At 35.9% G+C, this 20,440-nt stretch overlaps 2 protein-coding genes and 1 long non-coding RNA gene across 4 annotated transcripts; all 3 read left to right on the top strand.

Annotated features, from left to right (window-relative positions):
• The first annotated feature begins 381 nt into the window (after window positions 1–381).
• Window positions 382–1,734, top strand: LOC116172174. Of its 2 annotated transcripts, XR_004145601.1 has the most exons (4): window positions 382–682; window positions 739–1,048; window positions 1,093–1,152; window positions 1,207–1,734. It is a non-coding gene; the product is annotated as an uncharacterized LOC116172174 (long non-coding RNA). The 2 variants fall into 2 exon arrangements; XR_004145600.1 differs by having other exon boundaries at window positions 1,093–1,734.
• A 7,934-nt stretch (window positions 1,735–9,668) lies between these two features.
• Window positions 9,669–11,634, top strand: LOC116172855. The gene is made up of 3 exons (XM_031490153.1): window positions 9,669–9,773; window positions 9,867–10,809; window positions 10,856–11,634. The coding sequence occupies exons 2-3, from the start codon at window positions 10,009–10,011 to the stop codon at window positions 11,294–11,296; spliced, it is 1,242 nt and encodes a 413-aa protein (XP_031346013.1). The 5' UTR covers window positions 9,669–9,773; window positions 9,867–10,008; the 3' UTR covers window positions 11,297–11,634.
• Window positions 11,635–17,174: 5,540 nt separating this feature from the next.
• Window positions 17,175–19,226, top strand: LOC116172067. Its single transcript, XM_031489178.1, has 3 exons — window positions 17,175–17,426; window positions 17,478–18,353; window positions 18,403–19,226. Exons 2-3 carry the CDS (start codon window positions 17,553–17,555, stop codon window positions 18,841–18,843), a joined length of 1,242 nt encoding a protein of 413 aa, XP_031345038.1. The 5' UTR covers window positions 17,175–17,426; window positions 17,478–17,552; the 3' UTR covers window positions 18,844–19,226.
• Window positions 19,227–20,440: the final 1,214 nt, after the last annotated feature.

Raw genomic sequence — 20,440 nt, 5'->3', positions numbered from 1 at the left:
TTTTGCGCATGCGCAGTGCCAACTTTTTTATCTATGGCACCATTTAAGTGAAATTTGATACTTAGGCGCTTGGAACAAAGGAAAATCTAACATTAGTTTAAAAATTTAGGTTTGCGCATGCGCAGTTCAAACTTTCTTATTTAGAAAAGCATTGAAATGAAATTCTTCTCATAAACTGAAATTGAAGTAACACGTCAAAAATGGATTGCCCATGTGCAACGCTATCTTTTATATTTGTGGCCGGATTTTTACGATTTTAACAGAAGTTGCATCTTATAAATGGGAAATGAATACAAGTGGAAATGCGCTTTATGTAAATCGTTTACGATTACTTTTTAACTTGTTCAGAATGCTGTGAATTTTAGGATTCTGATATGGGGACATACGTTTTTGGGGCCAAGTGACACAATAGTAAGGAAAAAAATGAGATCTGATATGGTAGAAACGTGATTTGTCATATATCGGCGGAAATGGCGCCAAATATTTACTTTTCCACAAATTGAGATGTTTCCGAACGAAACATAAACTTGTTTTACTATAAACATGTCAATGTTCCGGAAGCAGGAACCACTTCCCAAAGGGAAGAGACTTTTCACGGGAGCACCATCTCAGGCCATCACCTGTCAAACTGTACAAAGTTGGTGGAAAACTGAAACGACAGTTCGAAGGGCCACGTCGTATCGTAAGTAGTTTACAATAATGGGAACGTAACCAATGTTGCAACAGATACTATTCTAGTTTGGGGATGCCTTTATAAATAAAACATGTTGTAAAATGAGTATGATCGATCGATGGGCTTGATTAGTTGATTTCTGGTATCCAACCATTAACATATTAAAAACACACACCTAAAAATTTATGTTTAGATAACAAATACAAATATCTAGAATGATAAGCAGTAGCTTTATTTGTACTAAATACTGAAGGGCGCAGTACTAAAGTAGGCCTCCGCTTATTGTCTGTGCTAAACATAGCAGCAACTAGTTTGTGTTGTCTACATACTATGGCATAAGTAAACATTCAGATTAATACTTTTCTTATCAATCATGTAGGTATCAATAATCCACTTAAATTGCAATAGTAGTTTCTTAGTCGACATACCTAAGTGATAAAGTATAACTTCCAAGTATGCAAAAACTGGCAAAACTCTGGGTAAGTGACTTACCTTCTAAACTTGAACATACCCTACAGATTTAAAACTTTAAGTGAAAAAAGGAAGCATTGCCACATATGATATAAGTGAAGATTGAACATTGTGGCTGTTGTTGTTCAACTATGTCCAGTAGTAGCCCTACAATGGTTTTAACCGAAAACCAGTTAAAGGCGCTTAAAGAATTTCTGGGACAAGCGGGCGATTATTGTATATCCTTTTCATCGGGAGTAGACGAGGGTGAAAATTTCTGTGGAATTATAATAAAGACCGATGTAAAGTGGAAGGAGGGAAATAAGGAATCAACCTGTCATTACATTATAAAGTGTACTCCACCAAGTGAATCTTAACAAAGGCTAATACCCGTGCAAACCGCCTTCATAATTGAAACATACGTGTATTCGAGAGTACTTAAGGAGTTCAATATAATTCAACGGGAATATAACATCAGAAAACCGTTGGATTGTTTCCCAGTTTACTATACGTCTTTATCCACCCCAAAAGAACAAATGATAGTATTGCAAAACGTAAAGGAACTAGGATATAGGCATTACGATCGATTTCAACCTCTAGACTAGCCAGGTTGCGGACAGCATTTTCCGTTATGTTAGACGGCCATTTTTTCTTATAACATAAGAAATATAAATTTTAGTAGAAATAATTTACGGTATGAGGGCTTTTTGTACGATATATTTATAAATAGCGGAACCAATGAAAATGAAGTTCTTATAATGTGTCACTGCGCAGTACGTAATCACTCATAAATAACATTTTCCTGCTAACCTACAATTGTGCAGTGTTTATGTTGGCGGTAGTTCTTTTCTTTTTGTCTAAGAGCATAGTAGTGAACTTTGGACATTTTAACACAATGTAAAATAAAAGTGAGGTTAAGACTCCTTCAAACTTATAAGCAAAATTGAACACGCCCAGCACACACCGCAACTTAACTTTGCTATAAAAATGTTTTATACTTATAAACTTATATTATAAGGAAAAATGGCCGTCTAACATAACGTAAAATGCTGTCCGCAACCTCGCTACTATCCACACCTGCTATGTGTAGTAAAGGAGTATGCACGTGTGCACGCTTTGACCTATGCGATACGGCACTACAAACCAGTTCTATTCGAAGAATTCGAAGCAAACAACGTCTTTCACGATTTCAAATACGAAGCCGTTTTGATGATTATTCAACATCGAATGGATCACGCTTTAGGTAAAGGCACTGGAGTCGATTGAGGATACCAATTTGTATAAAAAATTCGCATGCTTTGCTCAAGATGTACGTTCTGTTTTTGAAAAGCTGCTCAACTCCAAAAAGAAGCATCGAGTGATTAGTCACATCGACTGTGGTATTCCAAATTTTTTGTTTAAGTATGATGTGAGTAACTACTAACTGGTATCGTACACTTAAAACTAATTGAGACGTTTTAGCGAACCTCTGGTGAACTTTTGAGTACCTGCATAATTGACTGGCAACAAGCACGTTTGGAGTCTCCAGCGGTAGATTTGGTTACATTTATATTTTCCGCTGCCGACAAAGCTACCCGAGAACGTTACGATGAGTTAATAACACACGTTTTGTTCATTTCTCGGAGAATTTGGGTGTGACGGAAACAAGTTGCTTCCGTTTGAAGATTTACAAGGTGATTTAAAGGAATTCGGGTTACTTGGTCTTATAACGGGAATCTTGTTGATTTACATTTACGCGACGGTCGACCAAAAGGTTCCGGAAATATTCCAGACCGAGTGCCCTAAGGAAGAATTTGGATTTTTGTACGAATTGCACGACCGTTCCAAATTTGATAAAAGAGTCCGCGAAGCAATTTGCGATTTTAATTGTTTAGGTTACAATTTTGAGTGAAATTTTAGGTTGCCAATTAATCTACTAGCTCTGAAAGAGGCATATTTCATATGGGCTCTTTCTGAAAAATTCTTCTTGTAAATATTGTATTTAGTCCAAATTTTCAATTTCTTGTTGTTGGTAAGGAAGGTTGTCCCAAAGGAAAAGGTACCTACATTGCTAAGGTCTCGGTATAATGTCTATGTGTTTTTTTTTAAATAAAAACAGTATTGAGATAACATGCCTTTTATTTTTGATTCTCTTCATCAGCCCACCCTCAAAAATATACCCCAAATGTATCTCGAAGTAGTGTGTGCAAAAGATGGGTTCGAATCCCCAGTTAAGGAATAGCTGTTTGTGATTGTGATTGGGTTGAGTGGGAAGAGAAGCTGATAATTAATTAGCTGACACTCAACTCACTACAAAATAAAGGTAATGAAATAGAAAAGAAAATTAAAAAAAATGGATCTTGAATGAAAAACCGTTTAGACAATATGATTGCGCACGCGATAGATGGTACTAATAAATTGATGCCCATGAAATTCATGGCTGGGTGATCCATATTCTTGTATTTGGGGTGTAGTATCTAAAAATTTAAAAGAAATTTGGGAAAGACAGTGATTCTTATTTATTTAACTCACATATCGCACACAGATTCTAAACCGAAGAGTTTTTATCAGTATCTCGCTCGCCACCGAGATAGGTAACTTGTCCCTCGTCCAACGAGTCAGTACACACAACTTCCACATATTTAAACAAATGACTAGAATTTATAAATTTAACTTCAGGTCAATACCATGTACATTGAGTAACATTTACATCAAAAATAAAAAAATTCAAAACAATAAAAACTAACGGCATTTCTCCTACACGTGACAGATTGAGGTTGAATACACAACACAAAAAATTATAAACAAATGCAAAGATTAGTACCTGCATTAAGTACCACAAACCCAACAAACTATAACACGATGCCTGCTCAACCACCGATAAAAGTAAGGTGCCTCCAACGTAAAGAAACGCACATACGTCTTAGCAGAAATTTTAGATGTTAGAACGGCAACGATGTAAAACTTATTAATATAAGCACGAATCCGTTATTAATATTCATTCATGTTACCGACTTTACTATCTTGTTATTGTCAAAAACCCCATGTGGGCAACCGAAAACCCTCATAATTTTGAAAAAACCAGTTGTTTGCAGATTGGTATTCGGGTTGGCATATCTGGGAGACGTATCACAGGCCCAATTTTTTTCAACAATACCGTTACTTCAGTAAGGTGCCGTACTGAAATATACGTTCCTGAATCAACTTCATGTGACGAACTAAGACAAGGATATTTTCAGCAAGATGGTGCAGTAGCCCATAGAGTAAACGCCACTCTTCAGGATCTACATCAATTTTACGATGATTTTTTAAAAAGTAGAGATCCAGCCGCAGATTTAACCCCACTAGATTTTTTTCTGTATCCCACATTAAAGAATAACATTTTTTGAAACGCTTGCACACTCTTGAAGAACTTCAAAATGTTATCGTAGAAGAGGTGATAAAGTATCCCTTTCAACACTAGGTACTGGTAACTATTATTGGGTGGTTAAGATGGGGGAAGTCCTAGTCCAGTAGGCGTAAAGGTGGTAAGCCAAATTTCTTAACCAATTTTAACCAATGAATGGTCTTTAAATCGCCCATTAAATCTGCACTGCTTTTAAGTGAATGGCATTTGACTTGTTACTATCTTTAAAAATTGTTTGTTTTGCGGGAAATTCAAAGTGACCGCACTACCTTTGAATCACCCGGTACAGGACGATTTCGTTTCACTCAATCGTTAAAATATCCCTTTATCGTCATGTATATTAAAAGATAGAGAAATCGCCTCGGAAATCGCTTGGAAATCTTTAATCAAGAATTTTCGTGGTCACCAAGTCCAGGTATACTTTCAAAATTTCCCGTGGCGCTACGGTGTTACGAGTGGTGCAGGGGGGGGGAGGGGGAATTAACCGTTCCAAGAAAGCCGAGCCCAGATTTGCCCTTATAATTCCACGGGGATGCGCAGGGGTTGCACCAGGGGGTGCCGCAATTTAATTAACATAAAAAATGTAGATCGTATTCGAGATCGAGGAGGATTTACATACCTATAAATAACTTTTTGAATGTAAAGGTTGCGTTACGTTAAATGAACAACGTTGGTGTTCTATGGACTGATTTAAATTTTGTTTTTCTACATATTGTAATGATATTGCGAGTAACTTCCTTTCTCATTTCCATGAAGAGCAGAAAATAATAGTATGCGCTATTGCACGAATCATGCTCGCCACAACTATATAAAACAGCTCAGAAATAGAGGTTTCTTTTTCGATCACACGAGCTTTTATTATATAGCAGAAAAACTAATCGGTAAACGATTACTGTTATTGTAAAACTGGGTCCAGCTCTTATTTCAATGAAAAAACAAATGTGAAAGAGGTAAGGGCGAATTTCAAATTAAAATCAAACACTGCCAAAAAGACAATTTGTGACATTTTGTTTTGTTTATATTTTAACAAACAGTAGAGTTCCTTTTTTCAAAAGAGAGCCAAAAAGAGTTTCCCACATTATCTTTTGTTTTTGGAAATGTTTGGTTTTAATTAAATTTGCTGCATATTAATTATCCGCCCATATTTGTTTCGTAATTGTAACAATAAAAGTAATCATATCTAATTGCACGATCACGAGCGTTAAGAATAATAATTTACATTTTATTACTCCAAGGTCTAAACTACCTGAGAAACTTGTTAATTTGACTCACATTATTGTTTAAAGCATGGTGTCGTTTATATAATTATATGGAATTTGATGTTTATTGTCATTACGCTATTGCGCGCGATGTGCAAAATAGGAAACATTTTTTGAATATATAAATGTTCCAAATATGCTGTCCCTGTGTCAAGAGTCCGATTTGGGCATACATATTTGTAGGTACCTATAATAGAGCGCTCCCGGAAAGTTTACCGAAAATAGTTTACCGAAAACAGTTAACCGAAAACAGTTTACCGAAAAACAATTTACCGAAACGGCAATATACCGAAAGAACAATACGTCGCATTTCAATTGACCGAAAAGCAGTTTTACCGAATCACACTTTACCGAAAGGAAAGTTTACCGAATATTAACATAACCATCGAGGTGGAAATGTGCTCGCCTGAAAAGATGTTTTTTTTTTGTAAAATTCGCCATCCTCAACCAAACGATCTTACGCCCAATTTGCAAACTGTTGACAGTTCAGGTGGTCCTAGCCAGTTCCTAATTTTGCAATGTTTGTTCATCTGCCTGTCTGTCCGTTAGCACGATATCTCGAAAACGAACGGTCCGATTACAATAACATTTTGTAGGTGGATTCTTTATCAAATTTGTAGATCTGAGTTCGTGAATTGACAATGTGGGTCAAACAAATGAAGACCACGATCTTACAATATTAGCTAATTATGTCCTAAACGATAAATTAATGTGAAAGTTTCAACTTGATTATGCACCGTTTACGAGATAATTAGAAGGGGTGAGTCTCCTTGGTTTAGTATTTCATTTTTTTTCAAAACGGAAGAAATTTTCGGTAAACTCTCCTTTCGGTAAAGTGTGATTCGGTAAAACTGCTTTTCGGTAAATTGAAATTCGACGTATTGTTCTTTCGCTATATTGCGATTTCGGTGAATTGTTTTTCGGTAAACTGTTTTCGGTTAACTGTTTTCGGTAAACTTTCCTAGACCAGGTATACTGATTAATTAAAAATACAGCAAAAAATAAAATAATAGTATATTAAGTAACAAGGGATTAAAAAGAGTTATTTTGTTCCTGAAAGAATGGTTTAATATTCTTGAGGGAACAAAAACTAGTTTAATCCAGTGTTACTTATACTATTTTTTCCAATACCGACCGATCTTAATCCATTTCAAAATTAATATGCTATAAAAACTATGAAAAAGTAAGGTAGGCTTTTTAGGGCCGGTTGCACAAACGCAGTTTAAACTTCGTTTAAATTAACGCAATGGATTAAGACATATGATTAGTGGAAATTTGACAAAACGTCAAATTTAGTTAGTTTGTGTAAAACATTGCATGCGCATGCTTCCAAAGTTTGTGGTTGTAGATTGTGACAATTATGGATATTGGAGGAAGTTGCAGCTTGCAGATCAGAGGAATTTTTAAAAATGAACGTAGACTACATAGAAGTTGGAGAATCGATGCTGGTAGTTAGTATTCCAGACTAAAAGTCAACAGTTTTTACCATTGTTGAGGCGGAGAAGAACTCAGTTATTTGGCATTATATAGGAAGAGCTGGATGTACACTAAGGCCCTTTCTAAATTGTGCTTTTCATATTACCTGTTCTGAAAATAAAGAAAATGAATACTTTCTAAATGTTTTACAAGAAAACAAGAATGAGGGATTAAAACTTTTTATGTCTTACTAACCTATCATAGCACATTTTATATCTGTGATACGCGGGCATAAAGTATACCACTTTATGCCCTAGGGCATTAAGTATCACCATAGTAACTCATTTATACTTAATGAGAAAACAAACAAATATTTGCAGGTCATTGAAAATTAGAAACGTCAATTATTAATTGTCAATACCTACTAAAGATTGGCCTTATTTCGTATAGTTTCTGGAATTTCTTGCTCATTCACGATGAATTGAATTATTTCAAATTACGTTTGACGTTTGGATGGTTTCAATCACATGAACAATTTCGAACCACGCATACTTAATCAAACATAAAATATTTTATTTTTAGTAGTACAACAGGTATAATATACAATATAATTACAAAGTTAAAAATTTTTAAAGATAAAATATTCATAACAAATAATAAATTTCTTCCATGGGGATCGCAGTTGGAAGCGTCCCCATTACACTTGCTGCATTGCCACGTTGTATAGCAATACTGATTTTTTGTATTAAATAACTAGTAGCTCGAGGTTCTCCAGTAATACTGGCAATACGTTTTCCTAAACACTCCACAAAATTACGAGCCTCTCTGCACCAAGGTCCCAAATTCTCTACTGCGAAATAATGAATTATTTTGTAAACGAATATTTACTTTGTCGAAGAAAACTATTTGTAAAACATTAAATTGTGTATGCACCACGGGCATAAACTGATGTTTATACTCTCGGGCGACTAAAAAGCTCATAGGCCCTCGAGCTTTTTAACTCGTCGCCCTCGAGAATATAAACATCACTATTATGCCCTTAATACATAAATAACTATTATGCATTAAGGGCATTAAGGCGATATTTATGCCGAGGGCGACAGAGCCCGAGGGCCTCCGGCCCGAGGGATTGTAAGTCGCCCGAGGGTTAAATATTAAGTAATGCCTGAGGTGCATACAACATTTTATTTTTCATCGTTACAAAGAATGCATTTCCAATATCAAATGTCATGATTATTGTTTGCCCAACATTAAAGTGCTTCATACGAATCAAGTTCCATCTTTTTTATTACATAATATAACTCCGTCAATCAATTTGACAGGTCGTTTGAGGGCATAATGAGATGACAATCCATTATGCCCTGTCATTATGCCCTTGGGCGTAATAGACTGCTTCATATATCACATATGACAGATATAATTGACATATAATAGGCAAATGAAAAATAATAGTATATTACATACCGCGGGACTGAAGTAGTACTTTTAATCCCGAAAGTAAAGTTTATGGCCGGACCGAAGGGAGGGCCATAATTTACCTGAGGGATTAAGACCACTACTTCAGTGGCAAGGTATATACGATATTTTTCGTACTTCCGAAACTGAAACACTTAATATGTATGGAGTTAGAGAACGAGTTCTTTCAAAAAATAGCTTCTTAACAAGTTACCATAGGAACGTTGCGTTGGTACGACAATCCCTATGCTATGGTAACAAAAATAATTTGGAAACTGTCGTTGCTAGTGTCATAATTTTGGTGGTGGGCGACAAAGGTGTATTTAATATTGATAACAAGCAGCCAAAGTACTTGACTTTGGACTTTTTAGGTAATAAACTTGATTCTGCTTCTAATACCAATTGTAAAATTTCTTCATTGTTCCCGTTTGATTGACTTAATTTAAATGAGCGTTATTCACAAATTATTTACTTGTTCGTATGTTTTGTTACCATGTCAACAAATGCTCAACATACTTTGATTTTATAATAAATTATTCTTCGACATCAAAACAAAACGTTACAATTAGAGTTATCAACTACACGAAAAAATAGCATGATCTACACCTAAGAAAAGTGAATTTCTATGCTCGTGCAAATTTGATCCACTCGTGAGCTGCGCTCACTCGTGAATTCAAACATTTACACTCACTAGAAAACTAACACTTTTCTAAATTTGTAGATCAATGTACTATTAATGATTCCATTTGTTGTTGTTCTGCAATTAGGTACGTAATAATCGAAGTAGGAGGTACATAGTTATCTGATAAACGATTTACAAGTTATTCTTTCATGATTTTCAGATGTCAAAAACACCTTATCGTGAAAAAAATAAAAATTGTCTACCCATCAGGTCATTTACAATTGTATAGTGTCATAGAGTAAACAATTTACTCTATGATAGTGTAGAACGAAAAAATTGAACTTGATTGCATGCTATTTTTATCTTTTTATCTCCTTGACACTCAGCGCGTAGTGTTTATGTGGACCAGTGGAACTCACGTTCTAAAACGGTACAGTACTCGTTGTCTATTTTTAGGGAAAGGAGCATTTATGATAATCGTAGTATCCCTACCGCACTTATCCGTACTATTAGGTAAGGTACCTATAATTCGTATTCTTATACGTTATTCCCATATACCCATACGTAACACTGTATTCTACCTTAACTAATACGATTTTTCCACAGCGTTGGTTTAGAACTCTAGACAGTCAAAAAAGCATCACTTTTGAATATCTATCTTTTAAACCGGATATACTAAATACATATTCATCAGGGACAATAAGGAAACGCTTACACTTTGGACAATTGTAGTCGCTACTGTTCAAAGATGCCCAAGATTAACCATACAATAGTTCTAAAAGAAAACCAACAAATGGTACTTCACGGATTTTTGAAGCAAGCCGGCGTTGGGAACTTTTCGCTATCACTATCACCGGGAGTAGAAGTCGGTGAAAATTTCGGTGGAATTATAATAAAAGCTGATGTAGTGTGGACCAGTGGAAATGAAGAATCAACGTCCCATTACATTCTAAAGTGCACTCCGCCAAGTGGAATTCTTCAAAGCATGATACCTGTGCAACGTTGCTTTCTAATTGAGATATATGTGTACTCGAAAATATTTCAAGAGTTTAATATAATTCAACGGGAGTATAACATTAGAACGCCTTTCGTTTGCGTCCCAGTTTACTACGCATCTTTGGCAACAGATCATGACGAAACGATAGTATTACAAAACGTAAAGTCGCTAAATTATCGGCATTACGATCGATCTCAACCTATGGATTACCCGCATTTGTTACTCGTGGTTAAGGAATACGCACGGTTGCATGCCTTGTCCTACGTGATAAGGCTCTACAAGCCAGACCTTTTCGAAGAATTTGCAAGAAATACTGAACACCACTTTTTCCAGGACTGGAGTTATGAAGCCATTGTGATGGTTACTCAACATCGAATGGGCCACGCTTCAAAGGCACTGGCGTCAATTGATGATACTGTTCTGTATGAAAAATTCTTACATTTTTCCCAAAACGTACGTTCCATTTTTACAAAGCTGCTCAACTCCAAAAAGAAGCACCGAGTGATTAGTCACATCGACTGCGGTATTCCAAATTTGTTGTTTAAGTATGATGTGAGTAAGTACCGGTATCGTGGGTACACTGATTGAGACGTTTTAGCCTACATCTGGTGATCTTTTGAGTACCTGCATACTCGATTGGCAACACACTCGTATGGACTCTCCGGCAGTAGATTTGGTTACGTTTATATTTTCCGCTGCCGACAAAGCTACTCGGGAACGTTACGATGAGTTAATAATGGAGTATCACAAGACGTTTTGTTCATTTTTGGTGGAATTTGGGTGTGATGGAAAAAAGTTGCTTCCGTTTGAAGATTTACAAGGAGAATTAAAGAAATTCGGTTTACTTGGTCTTATGATGGGAATCTTATTAATTTATGTTTATGCGACAGTCGACCAAAAGGTTCCGGATATACTCCATACCGAGTGCCCTAAGGAAGAATTTGGATTTTTGTACGATTTGCAAGACCGTTCCCAATTTGATATAAGGGTTCGGGAAGCAATTTGCGATTTTAATCGTTTCGGTTACAATTTTGAGTGAAATTTTAGGTTTCCCAATCATGGACAGGTTGACTAGTTTATAAACGACATTGTCATTAGAGCCCATATGCCGTATGAGGTCTTACTTAAAATTTTATTGTTAAAGCTTCGATAAACTTGCTGTTAAATTAGAAGTAGTGTGTGCCAAAGATGAGGATAAACTAAAAACTTTGCGTGAATCTAGTCGGGCGAATGCATAGCATAAGGTGTTATGCAATGCATATTTATATAATTAGTATAAGAAAAGTGTTCTTGATATATGATTGCGCACGTGGTAGGCTGTAGCAAAGAGTACCGTACTCGTTGGCGGTAGTAAGGTCAATAGACAACATGCGTTAACCCTGAAAACATAAATTAGAAAATGTACCGAGTGATTCATTAGAAATGAGGACAGTTTGAACTTCCGGCAAATCAAAAAAATTATGAACTGATGATCATTTATTTAATTGCAGTGGTGTATCATCATGCTTTCAGTAAATCGTTTACTTATTTATAATCTACAAATACTGCTTCTGTTTTACCACAAATTATAAACTAACACTAGACACAGTCACGTTTCTTACATATTTTAGTGTATCAACTCCAAAAATTATTCAAAATGGAAAAAGTAATAAACCGCAAATGGCACACAACAATTAACGGCGACACTGGTTTCTTAAATGACAGTCATGACAGAAAAAAATTACTAACGAAATTCAAACCGTCAATTTAATAATACAAAAAATACTAAAACCTTACGCGCGAAATTTAAACGACTAGCACTTCTAATGAATCACTCGGTACAAGACATCCCCATGATTTCTCCTTTCATATCATAATATACAAGATTACGACCACAGGGGGTCGATTTTTGGCCATACGTTTCCTTAAAACGTCTACGTATTCGTAAAGAAGCGTATATTTGCAATTTTTGACCATACGTTTATATTGCGTATACGTTCAATTGTATTCGTTTTTCTGCAAGCGGGTAAATGGCGTCGCAAACGCTCGTTTTGTGGGTTATGTAGGTATTGGTTAGTGTTGAAGTTTTGACTCTTGAGAGGTATCTACTTACAACAATGGATGAAGCTGTGAATGTGTTTGTAATAGACAATTTAGAGAATGCCGAACGCAATTATCGCCCGAATAGGAACCGTAATCCTTGCAACCCCATAGAAGTCTTAAATGAAGCACAATTTATCAAAATGTATCAGCTACTTTTTTCCCTGCTATTATATCGGGGTGTTCTTTAGCAAACTCCACAAGCCACCTTTTTTGGTTTTGCGTGGTATTGCACCCTCCCTTTGGCGTGTCCATCGTGTTTTGAGTATTCATGCTAATCAGTGCCTAAAATATTATTATTCCTTAATTTGAAATGACTGAGCAATATCTTCACCTAACCAGCTACATAAGCTCAAACCCAAACGTCAAATAGTCCGCTTTAGTTCTAATCACGCAACAAAGGCGACGTTGTCATATGCACTGTACGTTTCGGTTCCAAGCAAACGTATACGTTTTTAAAGTCTTCGCATCTAAGCGTATACGAATAGATGCGACTGGTTTCAAAAATCGACCCCCAGACGTTTAAAGTATAGAAATAACTGATTCTGGAATATTGCTTGTTGCTGTTTCCTGTGTGGTATAACTCTTACCATCATCGTCTTTACTGGAAATCGGTACAATTGGTATCTTAGTGACTACACGTTTCGCACTAACAATACTGCTCCCGGATTCTACTACACGACACATTGACCAAGACAGGGAAGGAGTGTCGCTTTCCTTTTGTAAGACCATATAACCCGCTTATAGATCCGATGTCTTGTTGAGCTGCCACATATTTCTTTACTGCAGGTGATTCAAGTAGTTCTGTGAAAATCGAAATCAAATGTGCTGACCCATAAGTACCAGGTGATGGTATCATTTCGTATTTGTTTGCTTTAAAAATTGTGATGGGATTGACATGGTACAGCCGTAATTGATGTCCAATTAAAACAAGTTATAAATCAGCATATGCATGATGAAAGCGCATTGGTAATACAGAGATCAGTATTTTATTAGTAAAGTTTAAAATTATCGATCTCACAAGTAATTTAACTCAAAATAGTCTAGAGCCTGCACATCTACACTATAGCAGAAAGATTTTAGTGAAAATTTGAAGTCTCTAGCTATTGTAATTGCCGAAATCTCAGCCGGACAGCCAGCCAGCCAGCCATAACGAACATAATAACGTATTTTTTTTCAAAAATGCGCTAAAAGTCATTTTTTCGTGTAGGTACCATAATTATGCACTTTTGCCGTTTATTAACGAGCTTCTAGCGAGTTCATAATATTACGGTGTCTGTCCGTCTGTCCGTTAGCACGATATTTCGAAAACGAATGGACCGATTACGATGAAATTTTGCAGGTAGATTCTTTATCAAATTTGTAGATCGGAGTTCGTAAATTGTCATTGTAGGCCAAAAAATAAGGAAGACCCTTTTGACACCTCCGTTAGTTAAGAATCGAATTGCAGCATGAAATTCAAAATTAGCATAGTTTTAGTCATGTAATATGCAATGCTATACCGAGGAGCTCGTTTGCTATATTTTTTATAGAGACATCTGTTAGGTTGGATTTATTGAAATTGTTAATGTTTTCACTATGTAGGAAAAATGTCTAATTTTTTCTTGTCGAAGCCGGACAGCCGGCCAGCCAGCTATAACGAATAGAATAGTGTATTTCTTTTTAAAAATTCGCTAAAAATTGTGCCAGTGCCAACGAGGGATGGGAGCTTCTATTTGAGTAACTCTAATCTAAGTATACAAGTATTGCTTACATGATTTTAAAGCACTCACATTTCATCTAATTTAATTAACTCATTATTTGAATAAGCTCAAAACATATTTATTTATTTATTTGTTTATTTTTTTTGTTATCATTTCATCATTACATTACATATCAGTAATGGGGTCAGAAAGTAGCTCCTGTCTTAGTAGCAATAGGTATATAAATATACTAATACAGGGTCGCTGTCGATTATCGGGGAAAAGATACAAGATATCAAAAAAAGTGTTATACACAAGTTTTAAGGTTTTCAATGTCTGCTAATCAGGAATAATTTTAATTGTACAGTGTTGCTCATAACGGGGTCGCACATCAAAATTTCATTTTTTTAAATAAAACCCCCTGTGTATAATTCGATATTCAATTGTTCTCTCAATTTTAAGCAACATTTGTAAGAAGCATAATGTACTTAAACCCAATGGTTTCCGCGTTATCGAGTTTTGAAGATACATTTCGAGTTTGATCATTCTGTATGGACCGTATTAATCTACTCCCACTGCTAACGATGGCTTTGCGCGTTTTCAGGAAGTTTTCTAATAACACCTGACAGTTAATACCCCATTTATCTCCCAAGACAAGGTGGAAGCTGAATCGTCTTTGTCATCAGCTGCGTCAGGAACTACATAAGGCTGCGGATCAGCCTCCACTGGAGCATTTGACTCCGTAGTTACGCTGCCGACGTTCTCTTCACTTGGCAGATTGTATAGATGGTCCGCATTATGATGACGTCTCTACTAATGCTGATAATCCGAGTATCCAATCGGAATCTTCTTCTGCGTCTGTTGTCTTTTTGTTTTGACACATCCACCATTACATTCAAATCGAAACTCATATGTGTCTTAGCCCAGGTTGCTTTCCATATCAGAGCTCATATGGTGTGCACTTGATTCCAGTCGGTGGATATCTATTTCTCAGATAAACGGCCTTGTTGAGGGCTTCTGCCCAAAAGCACTTGCTAATGTGTGCGTCAAAGAGCGAGCATTTTGCTTTTTCTATGATAGATCTGTTCATGCACTCGGAAATACCTTTTTACTGCGGACAATCTGCGTTGGTAGTCGGTTACACGATTCTATTTGCTTTCCAGAAATCTGGTGAACTCACCACCACAAAACTCGTTCCCTTTGTCTGTACACAAAACCTTCATATGATTGAACTTTTTGAAGCAGTTTAGGACCTCAGATTTTGATCGAAGAAAAAGCACAAATGCCATTCTCGAAAAAAATTTCTTTACATATATAACATACCCCAGCCTTTTTAATATACTTATCAATTGTTACTTGAATATTTTTGAGACACTCGTTATAAGTACACCCAATTAATAAAAAGTCGTCATTAATTTTGTAAAAACTAAAGGAATCGAATTCAATCCAATTTGTAATAGTATATTATATACCGCGGGACTGAAGTAGTACTTTTAATCCCGAAGGTAAAGTTTATAATTTACCTGAGGGATTAAGACCACTACTTCAGTCACAAGGAGTTAGAGAACGCGTTCTTTCAAAAAATCGCTGCTCAACAAGTTACCATAGGAACTGTCATTGCTAGTGTCATAATTTTGGTGGTGGGTGACAAAGGTGTATTTGATATTGGTAAAAAGCAGCCAAAGTAGGTAAAGAATTGATACCACCGAAATCCAAATAACTATATGAACAGCAGTACGATGCGTTTAAGAAGTAGTGCCGCATACAAAATGTGGATCAACCTACTGAAATTGCTTTTTTAGTAATTTCATCCTTCCGGGATTTTCGTAAAATTTTATCCCGGCGGGACAAAAAGTGACACTTCAGTACTTGTCATAATGGAGTGAAGTTGTCACTTTAGTCTCGGAAGTACGAAAACAATTATATTCATATATTTTTCTCTTATACATAAATCTCAATTATTTTCTATGTGGTTTACTAATTGGGATTAACATATAGGCATCCTTTAGGTCCAAAGTTTTTAAAAAGGAGTCTTTGCTAATTAATTTGGAAACAGTCTTCCGATCCTCAAGTTTGAAATGGGCAACTTACAATCCCTCGGGCCGGGGTGATACACAAATAACTATTATGCATCAAGGGCATTAAGGCGATATTTATGCCGAGGGCGACAGAGCTCGAGAGATGTAAATCACTAGAGGGTTAAATATCGAGTAATACCTGAGGTGCATACAACATTTTTCGTACTTCCGAGACTAAAGGGACAACTTCACTCCATTATGACAAGTACTGAAGTGTCACTTTTTGTCCCGCCGGGATTAAATTTGGACGAAAATCCCGGAAGGATGAAATTACTAACAAGGCAATTTCGGTAGGTTGTTCCACATTTTGTATGCGGCACTACTTCTTAAACGCATCGTACTGTTGCTCATATAGTTTTTTGGATTTCGGTGGTATCAATTCTTTACCTACTTTGGCTGCTTGTTATCAATATTAAATACACCTTTGTCGCCCACCACCAAAATTATGACACTAGCAATGACAGTTTCCAAATTATTTTTGTTACCATAGCATAGGGATTGTCGTACCAACGCAACGTTCCTATGGTAACTTGTTAAGAAGCGATTTTTTTAAAGAACGCGTTCTCTAACTCCATACATATTAAGTGTTTCAGTTTCGGAAGTACGAAAAATATCGTATATACCTTGCCACTGAATAATGAATTTCCAATATACAAATGTAATGATTATTGTTTGGCCAACATTAAACTGCTTCATACAAATCAAGTAGCATCTTTTTTTATTACACAATATAACTCCATCAATATATTTGGCAGGCCGTTTGAGGGCATAATGAGATGGCAATCCATTATTTACATTATTTATTATTTACATGGAAAAGGTTAATTTGTTATATAAAGAAAAAACAGATTAGGGACTACGTCCAAGTGGAACTTGCCGCCCCATCGATTATATCTATTTGCTATAAAATTTTAAACTTGCGATATGAAAAGCTCCTAAATAGCTCATTAATTGGATACCATTCTTAAATTGATTCACAATGGGGCAGATTGGGGGGGGGGGCGGGGCTAGGTCCAGCGAGGTCTATTTTTGTCTTTCAGTTTCTTGAAAATCAGTATGTCGAAACTACATTCAAAAACACGACAGCAATGTAAATAAGCAGAATGTGTGTCCTAATCCTAATAAAATTATTTCTTTGATTGACAAAGGAATCACTCATAATCTATATAAGAGCATTTATGATTATCGTAGTATCAGTAATAACAAAGTACTCTGCTTATCTTTAGTATTAGGTATATAGTTTAATTTGGATTCTTTACGTTAGTGTGTTTACATTTAAACGTTGGTCTAGACAGTCAAAAAATCATCACTTCTCAATATATATATCTAGGTAAGTGTATTCTTTTTAAACCGGGTATATACAATACACATGAAACATCAGGGCGCAATAAGGAAACGCTGACAATTTGGACATAACAGAAACTTGAAAATTTATTGTGGTCGCTACTTTTCAACGATGTCCAAGAATAACCATGCAATAGTTCTAACAGAAAACCAGCAAATGGCATTTAACGGATTTTTGAAGCGATCCGGCGTTGGTAACTTTTCTATATCATTATCATCGGGAGTAGAAGCCGGTGAAAATTTATGTGGAGTTATAATAAAAGCCGATGTAGTGTGGACCAGTGAAAATGAAGAATCCACTTCCCATTACATTTTAAAGTGTGTTCCGTCAAGTGAAATTCTTCAAAACCTGCTCCCAGTGCAACCTTCCTTTCTAATTGAGATATATGTGTACTCGAAAATATTTCAAGAGTTCAATATAATTCAACGGGAGTATAACATTAAAGCACCTTTCGATTGCTTCCCAGTTTACTATGCATCTTTGTCAACAACACACGACAAAATGATAGTACTACAAAACGTAAAGGCGCTAAGCTATAGGCATTACGATCGATCTCAACCTATGGATTACCCGCATTTATTACTCGTAGTTAAGGAATACGCACGGTTGCATGCCCTCTCCTACGTGATAAGGCACTACAAGCCAGTCCTCTTCGAAGAATTTGAACGAAATACTGTACACCACTTTCTTCAGGACTGGAGCTATGAAGGCATTATGATTGTTGTTCAACACCGAATGGACCACGCTTTAAAGGCATTGGAGTCGATAATTGATACTGCTCTGTATGAAAAATTCTTGCATTTTACCCAAAACGTACGTTCTGTTTGTACAAAGCTGCTCAACTCCAAAACAAAGCACCGAGTGATTAGTCACATCGACTGTGGTATTTCAAATTTCTTGTTTAAGTATGATGTGAGTAAGTACTAGCATCGTATACTTAAAACTGATTGAGACGTTTTAGCCTACATCTGGGGATCTTTTGAGTACCTGCATACTCGATTGGCAACACTCTCGTTTGGAATCTCCAGCAGTAGATTTGGTTACGTTCATATTTTCTGCCGCTGACAAAGCTACTCGAGAACGCTACGATGAGTTAATAATGGAGTACCACAAGACATTCTGTTCATTTATGCGGGAATTCGGTTGCGACGGAGAAAAACTGCTTCCGTTTGATGATTTACAAAGCGAATTAAAGACTTACGGCATATTGGGATTTCCAATGGCAATCATGCTAATTTACCTTTATTCAACGATTGACCAAAGGGTTCCCGATGTACGCGAAGTCGAGTCCTCTAAGGAAGAATTTGGATTTTTATACGATTTACAAAATCGGGAAAAATTTGATACGCGGGTTAGGGAAGCAATTTGTGACTTTAATCGTTTCGGATACAATTTTGAGTGAAATGTTTTCTAATTTTGCATTTTGTCAGTGTATGAAGTGCGATCATGTGTGAACCGATGTTGATCATTAAAATGCGATGCTAGCTTACAAATGGCGTTGCTTCTTTTCCAACATTGCTATCGTCATAAGATGCTAGCTCTCTAATAATCCATACTGAGGGTAGGTAAGATCACCGGCTATGTGAAATTTCAAACCCACTATTCTAAAAAAACAATACCGAAAATGTTACTTGATACACTGTGTCCAAGATAAGGATGTCTATAATCAATGGGGATTTTCGAAACCGTACAAGAAACGACGATGGTCAAATTAGGGAAATGTTGCGCCATTAAACAGTTATTATCATGCTCTAAAAAAAAAACAAAAAGTTCTGATTACTTCCGAAGATATGCCAATTTGCCGATTTTGTTTTTATTCTTTTTATGTTATTTGAAGAGATAAAAAATAAAAAACAAAAGCTATCTCGGTTAAAAAAATGAGCTTTATCTGCACAAGAGTTGTGCACAATTAATACTTGTTTTTTTTGTGTACCGTACATTGTTGTATTCGTAATAAAAAATGCTACTTAATAAAGAATGTACTTGTTTTAGGGGATTAAATTTGATAGTAAAAAGAACAAGTTAAAAAGTAATCGTAAACGATTTACATAAAGCGCATTTCCACTTGCATTCATTTCCCATTATTGTAAGATGCAACTTCTATTAAAATCGTAAAAATCCGGCCACAAATATGAAAGATAGCGTTGCACATGGGCAATCCATTTTTGACGTGCTACTTCAATTTCAGTTTATGAGAAGAAATTCATTTCAATGCTTTTCTAAATAAGAAAGTTGGAACTGCGCATGCGCAAACCTAAATTTTGAAACTAATGTTAGATTTTCCTTTGTTCCAAGCGCCGAAGTATCACATTTCATTTAAATTCTTCCATAAATAAAACAGTTGGCACTGCGCATGCGCAAAACCAAATTTTGAAATTGGCGTTTGATTTTCCTTTATCCCAAGTGCCTATGTATCAAAATTCGTTTAAATTCTTCCATAAATAAAAAAGTTGGCACTGCGCATGCGCAAAACCAAATTTTGAAATTGGCGTTTGATTTTCCTTTATCCCAAGTGCCTATGTATCAAATTTCGTTTAATTCTTCCATAAATAAAAAAGTTGGCACTGCGCATGCGCAAAACCAAATTTTGAAATTGGCGTTTGATTTTCCTTTATTCCAAGTGCCTATGTATCAAATTTCATTAAAATACTTTTATAAGTAAAAAAGTTTGCAATTCGGTTTATAAATGGTCGAGATGCGAAAAGGGCACTGTGAATTTTGAATCGATTCGATTCAACTTTTGGCATTGCGTATTATATGGCTAAAGCTATGCCCATATTGAATTTCATGCAATTCAGTTCATAACTAACGGAGATGTAAAAGCGATCGAACATTTCTAAACAAAGTTATCGTTCACACGGACAGATAGATGGACAGACAGACAAAGGAACAGACGGACAGACCAACCGGCAGGCGACAGATAACAATGCAAAATTATAAACGATCTCTAGGATCGTTAATAAACGGCAAAAGTGTAAAATTATGGAACATGTAAAAAA

Source organism: Photinus pyralis, unplaced genomic scaffold (genome assembly GCF_008802855.1).
Source record: "Photinus pyralis isolate 1611_PpyrPB1 unplaced genomic scaffold, Ppyr1.3 Ppyr1.4_LG5, whole genome shotgun sequence".
NCBI lineage: Eukaryota > Metazoa > Arthropoda > Insecta > Coleoptera > Lampyridae > Photinus > Photinus pyralis.
The sequence above is the reverse complement of the archived record's forward strand: the minus strand, read 5'-3'. Positions and strand labels throughout refer to the sequence as shown.

What these genes read in the sequence shown, in the direction of transcription:
- LOC116172067 (XM_031489178.1), top strand. Translation starts at nt 17,553, where the DNA reads ATGTCCAAGAATAACCATGCAATAGTTCTAACAGAAAACCAGCAAATG. An exon ending in ATTTCTTGTTTAAGTATGAT is followed by an intron (nt 18,354 to 18,402) that starts GTGAGTAAGTAC and finishes GAGACGTTTTAG; the next exon opens with CCTACATCTGGGGATCTTTT.
- LOC116172855 (XM_031490153.1), top strand. Translation starts at nt 10,009, where the DNA reads ATGCCCAAGATTAACCATACAATAGTTCTAAAAGAAAACCAACAAATG. An exon ending in ATTTGTTGTTTAAGTATGAT is followed by an intron (nt 10,810 to 10,855) that starts GTGAGTAAGTAC and finishes GAGACGTTTTAG; the next exon opens with CCTACATCTGGTGATCTTTT.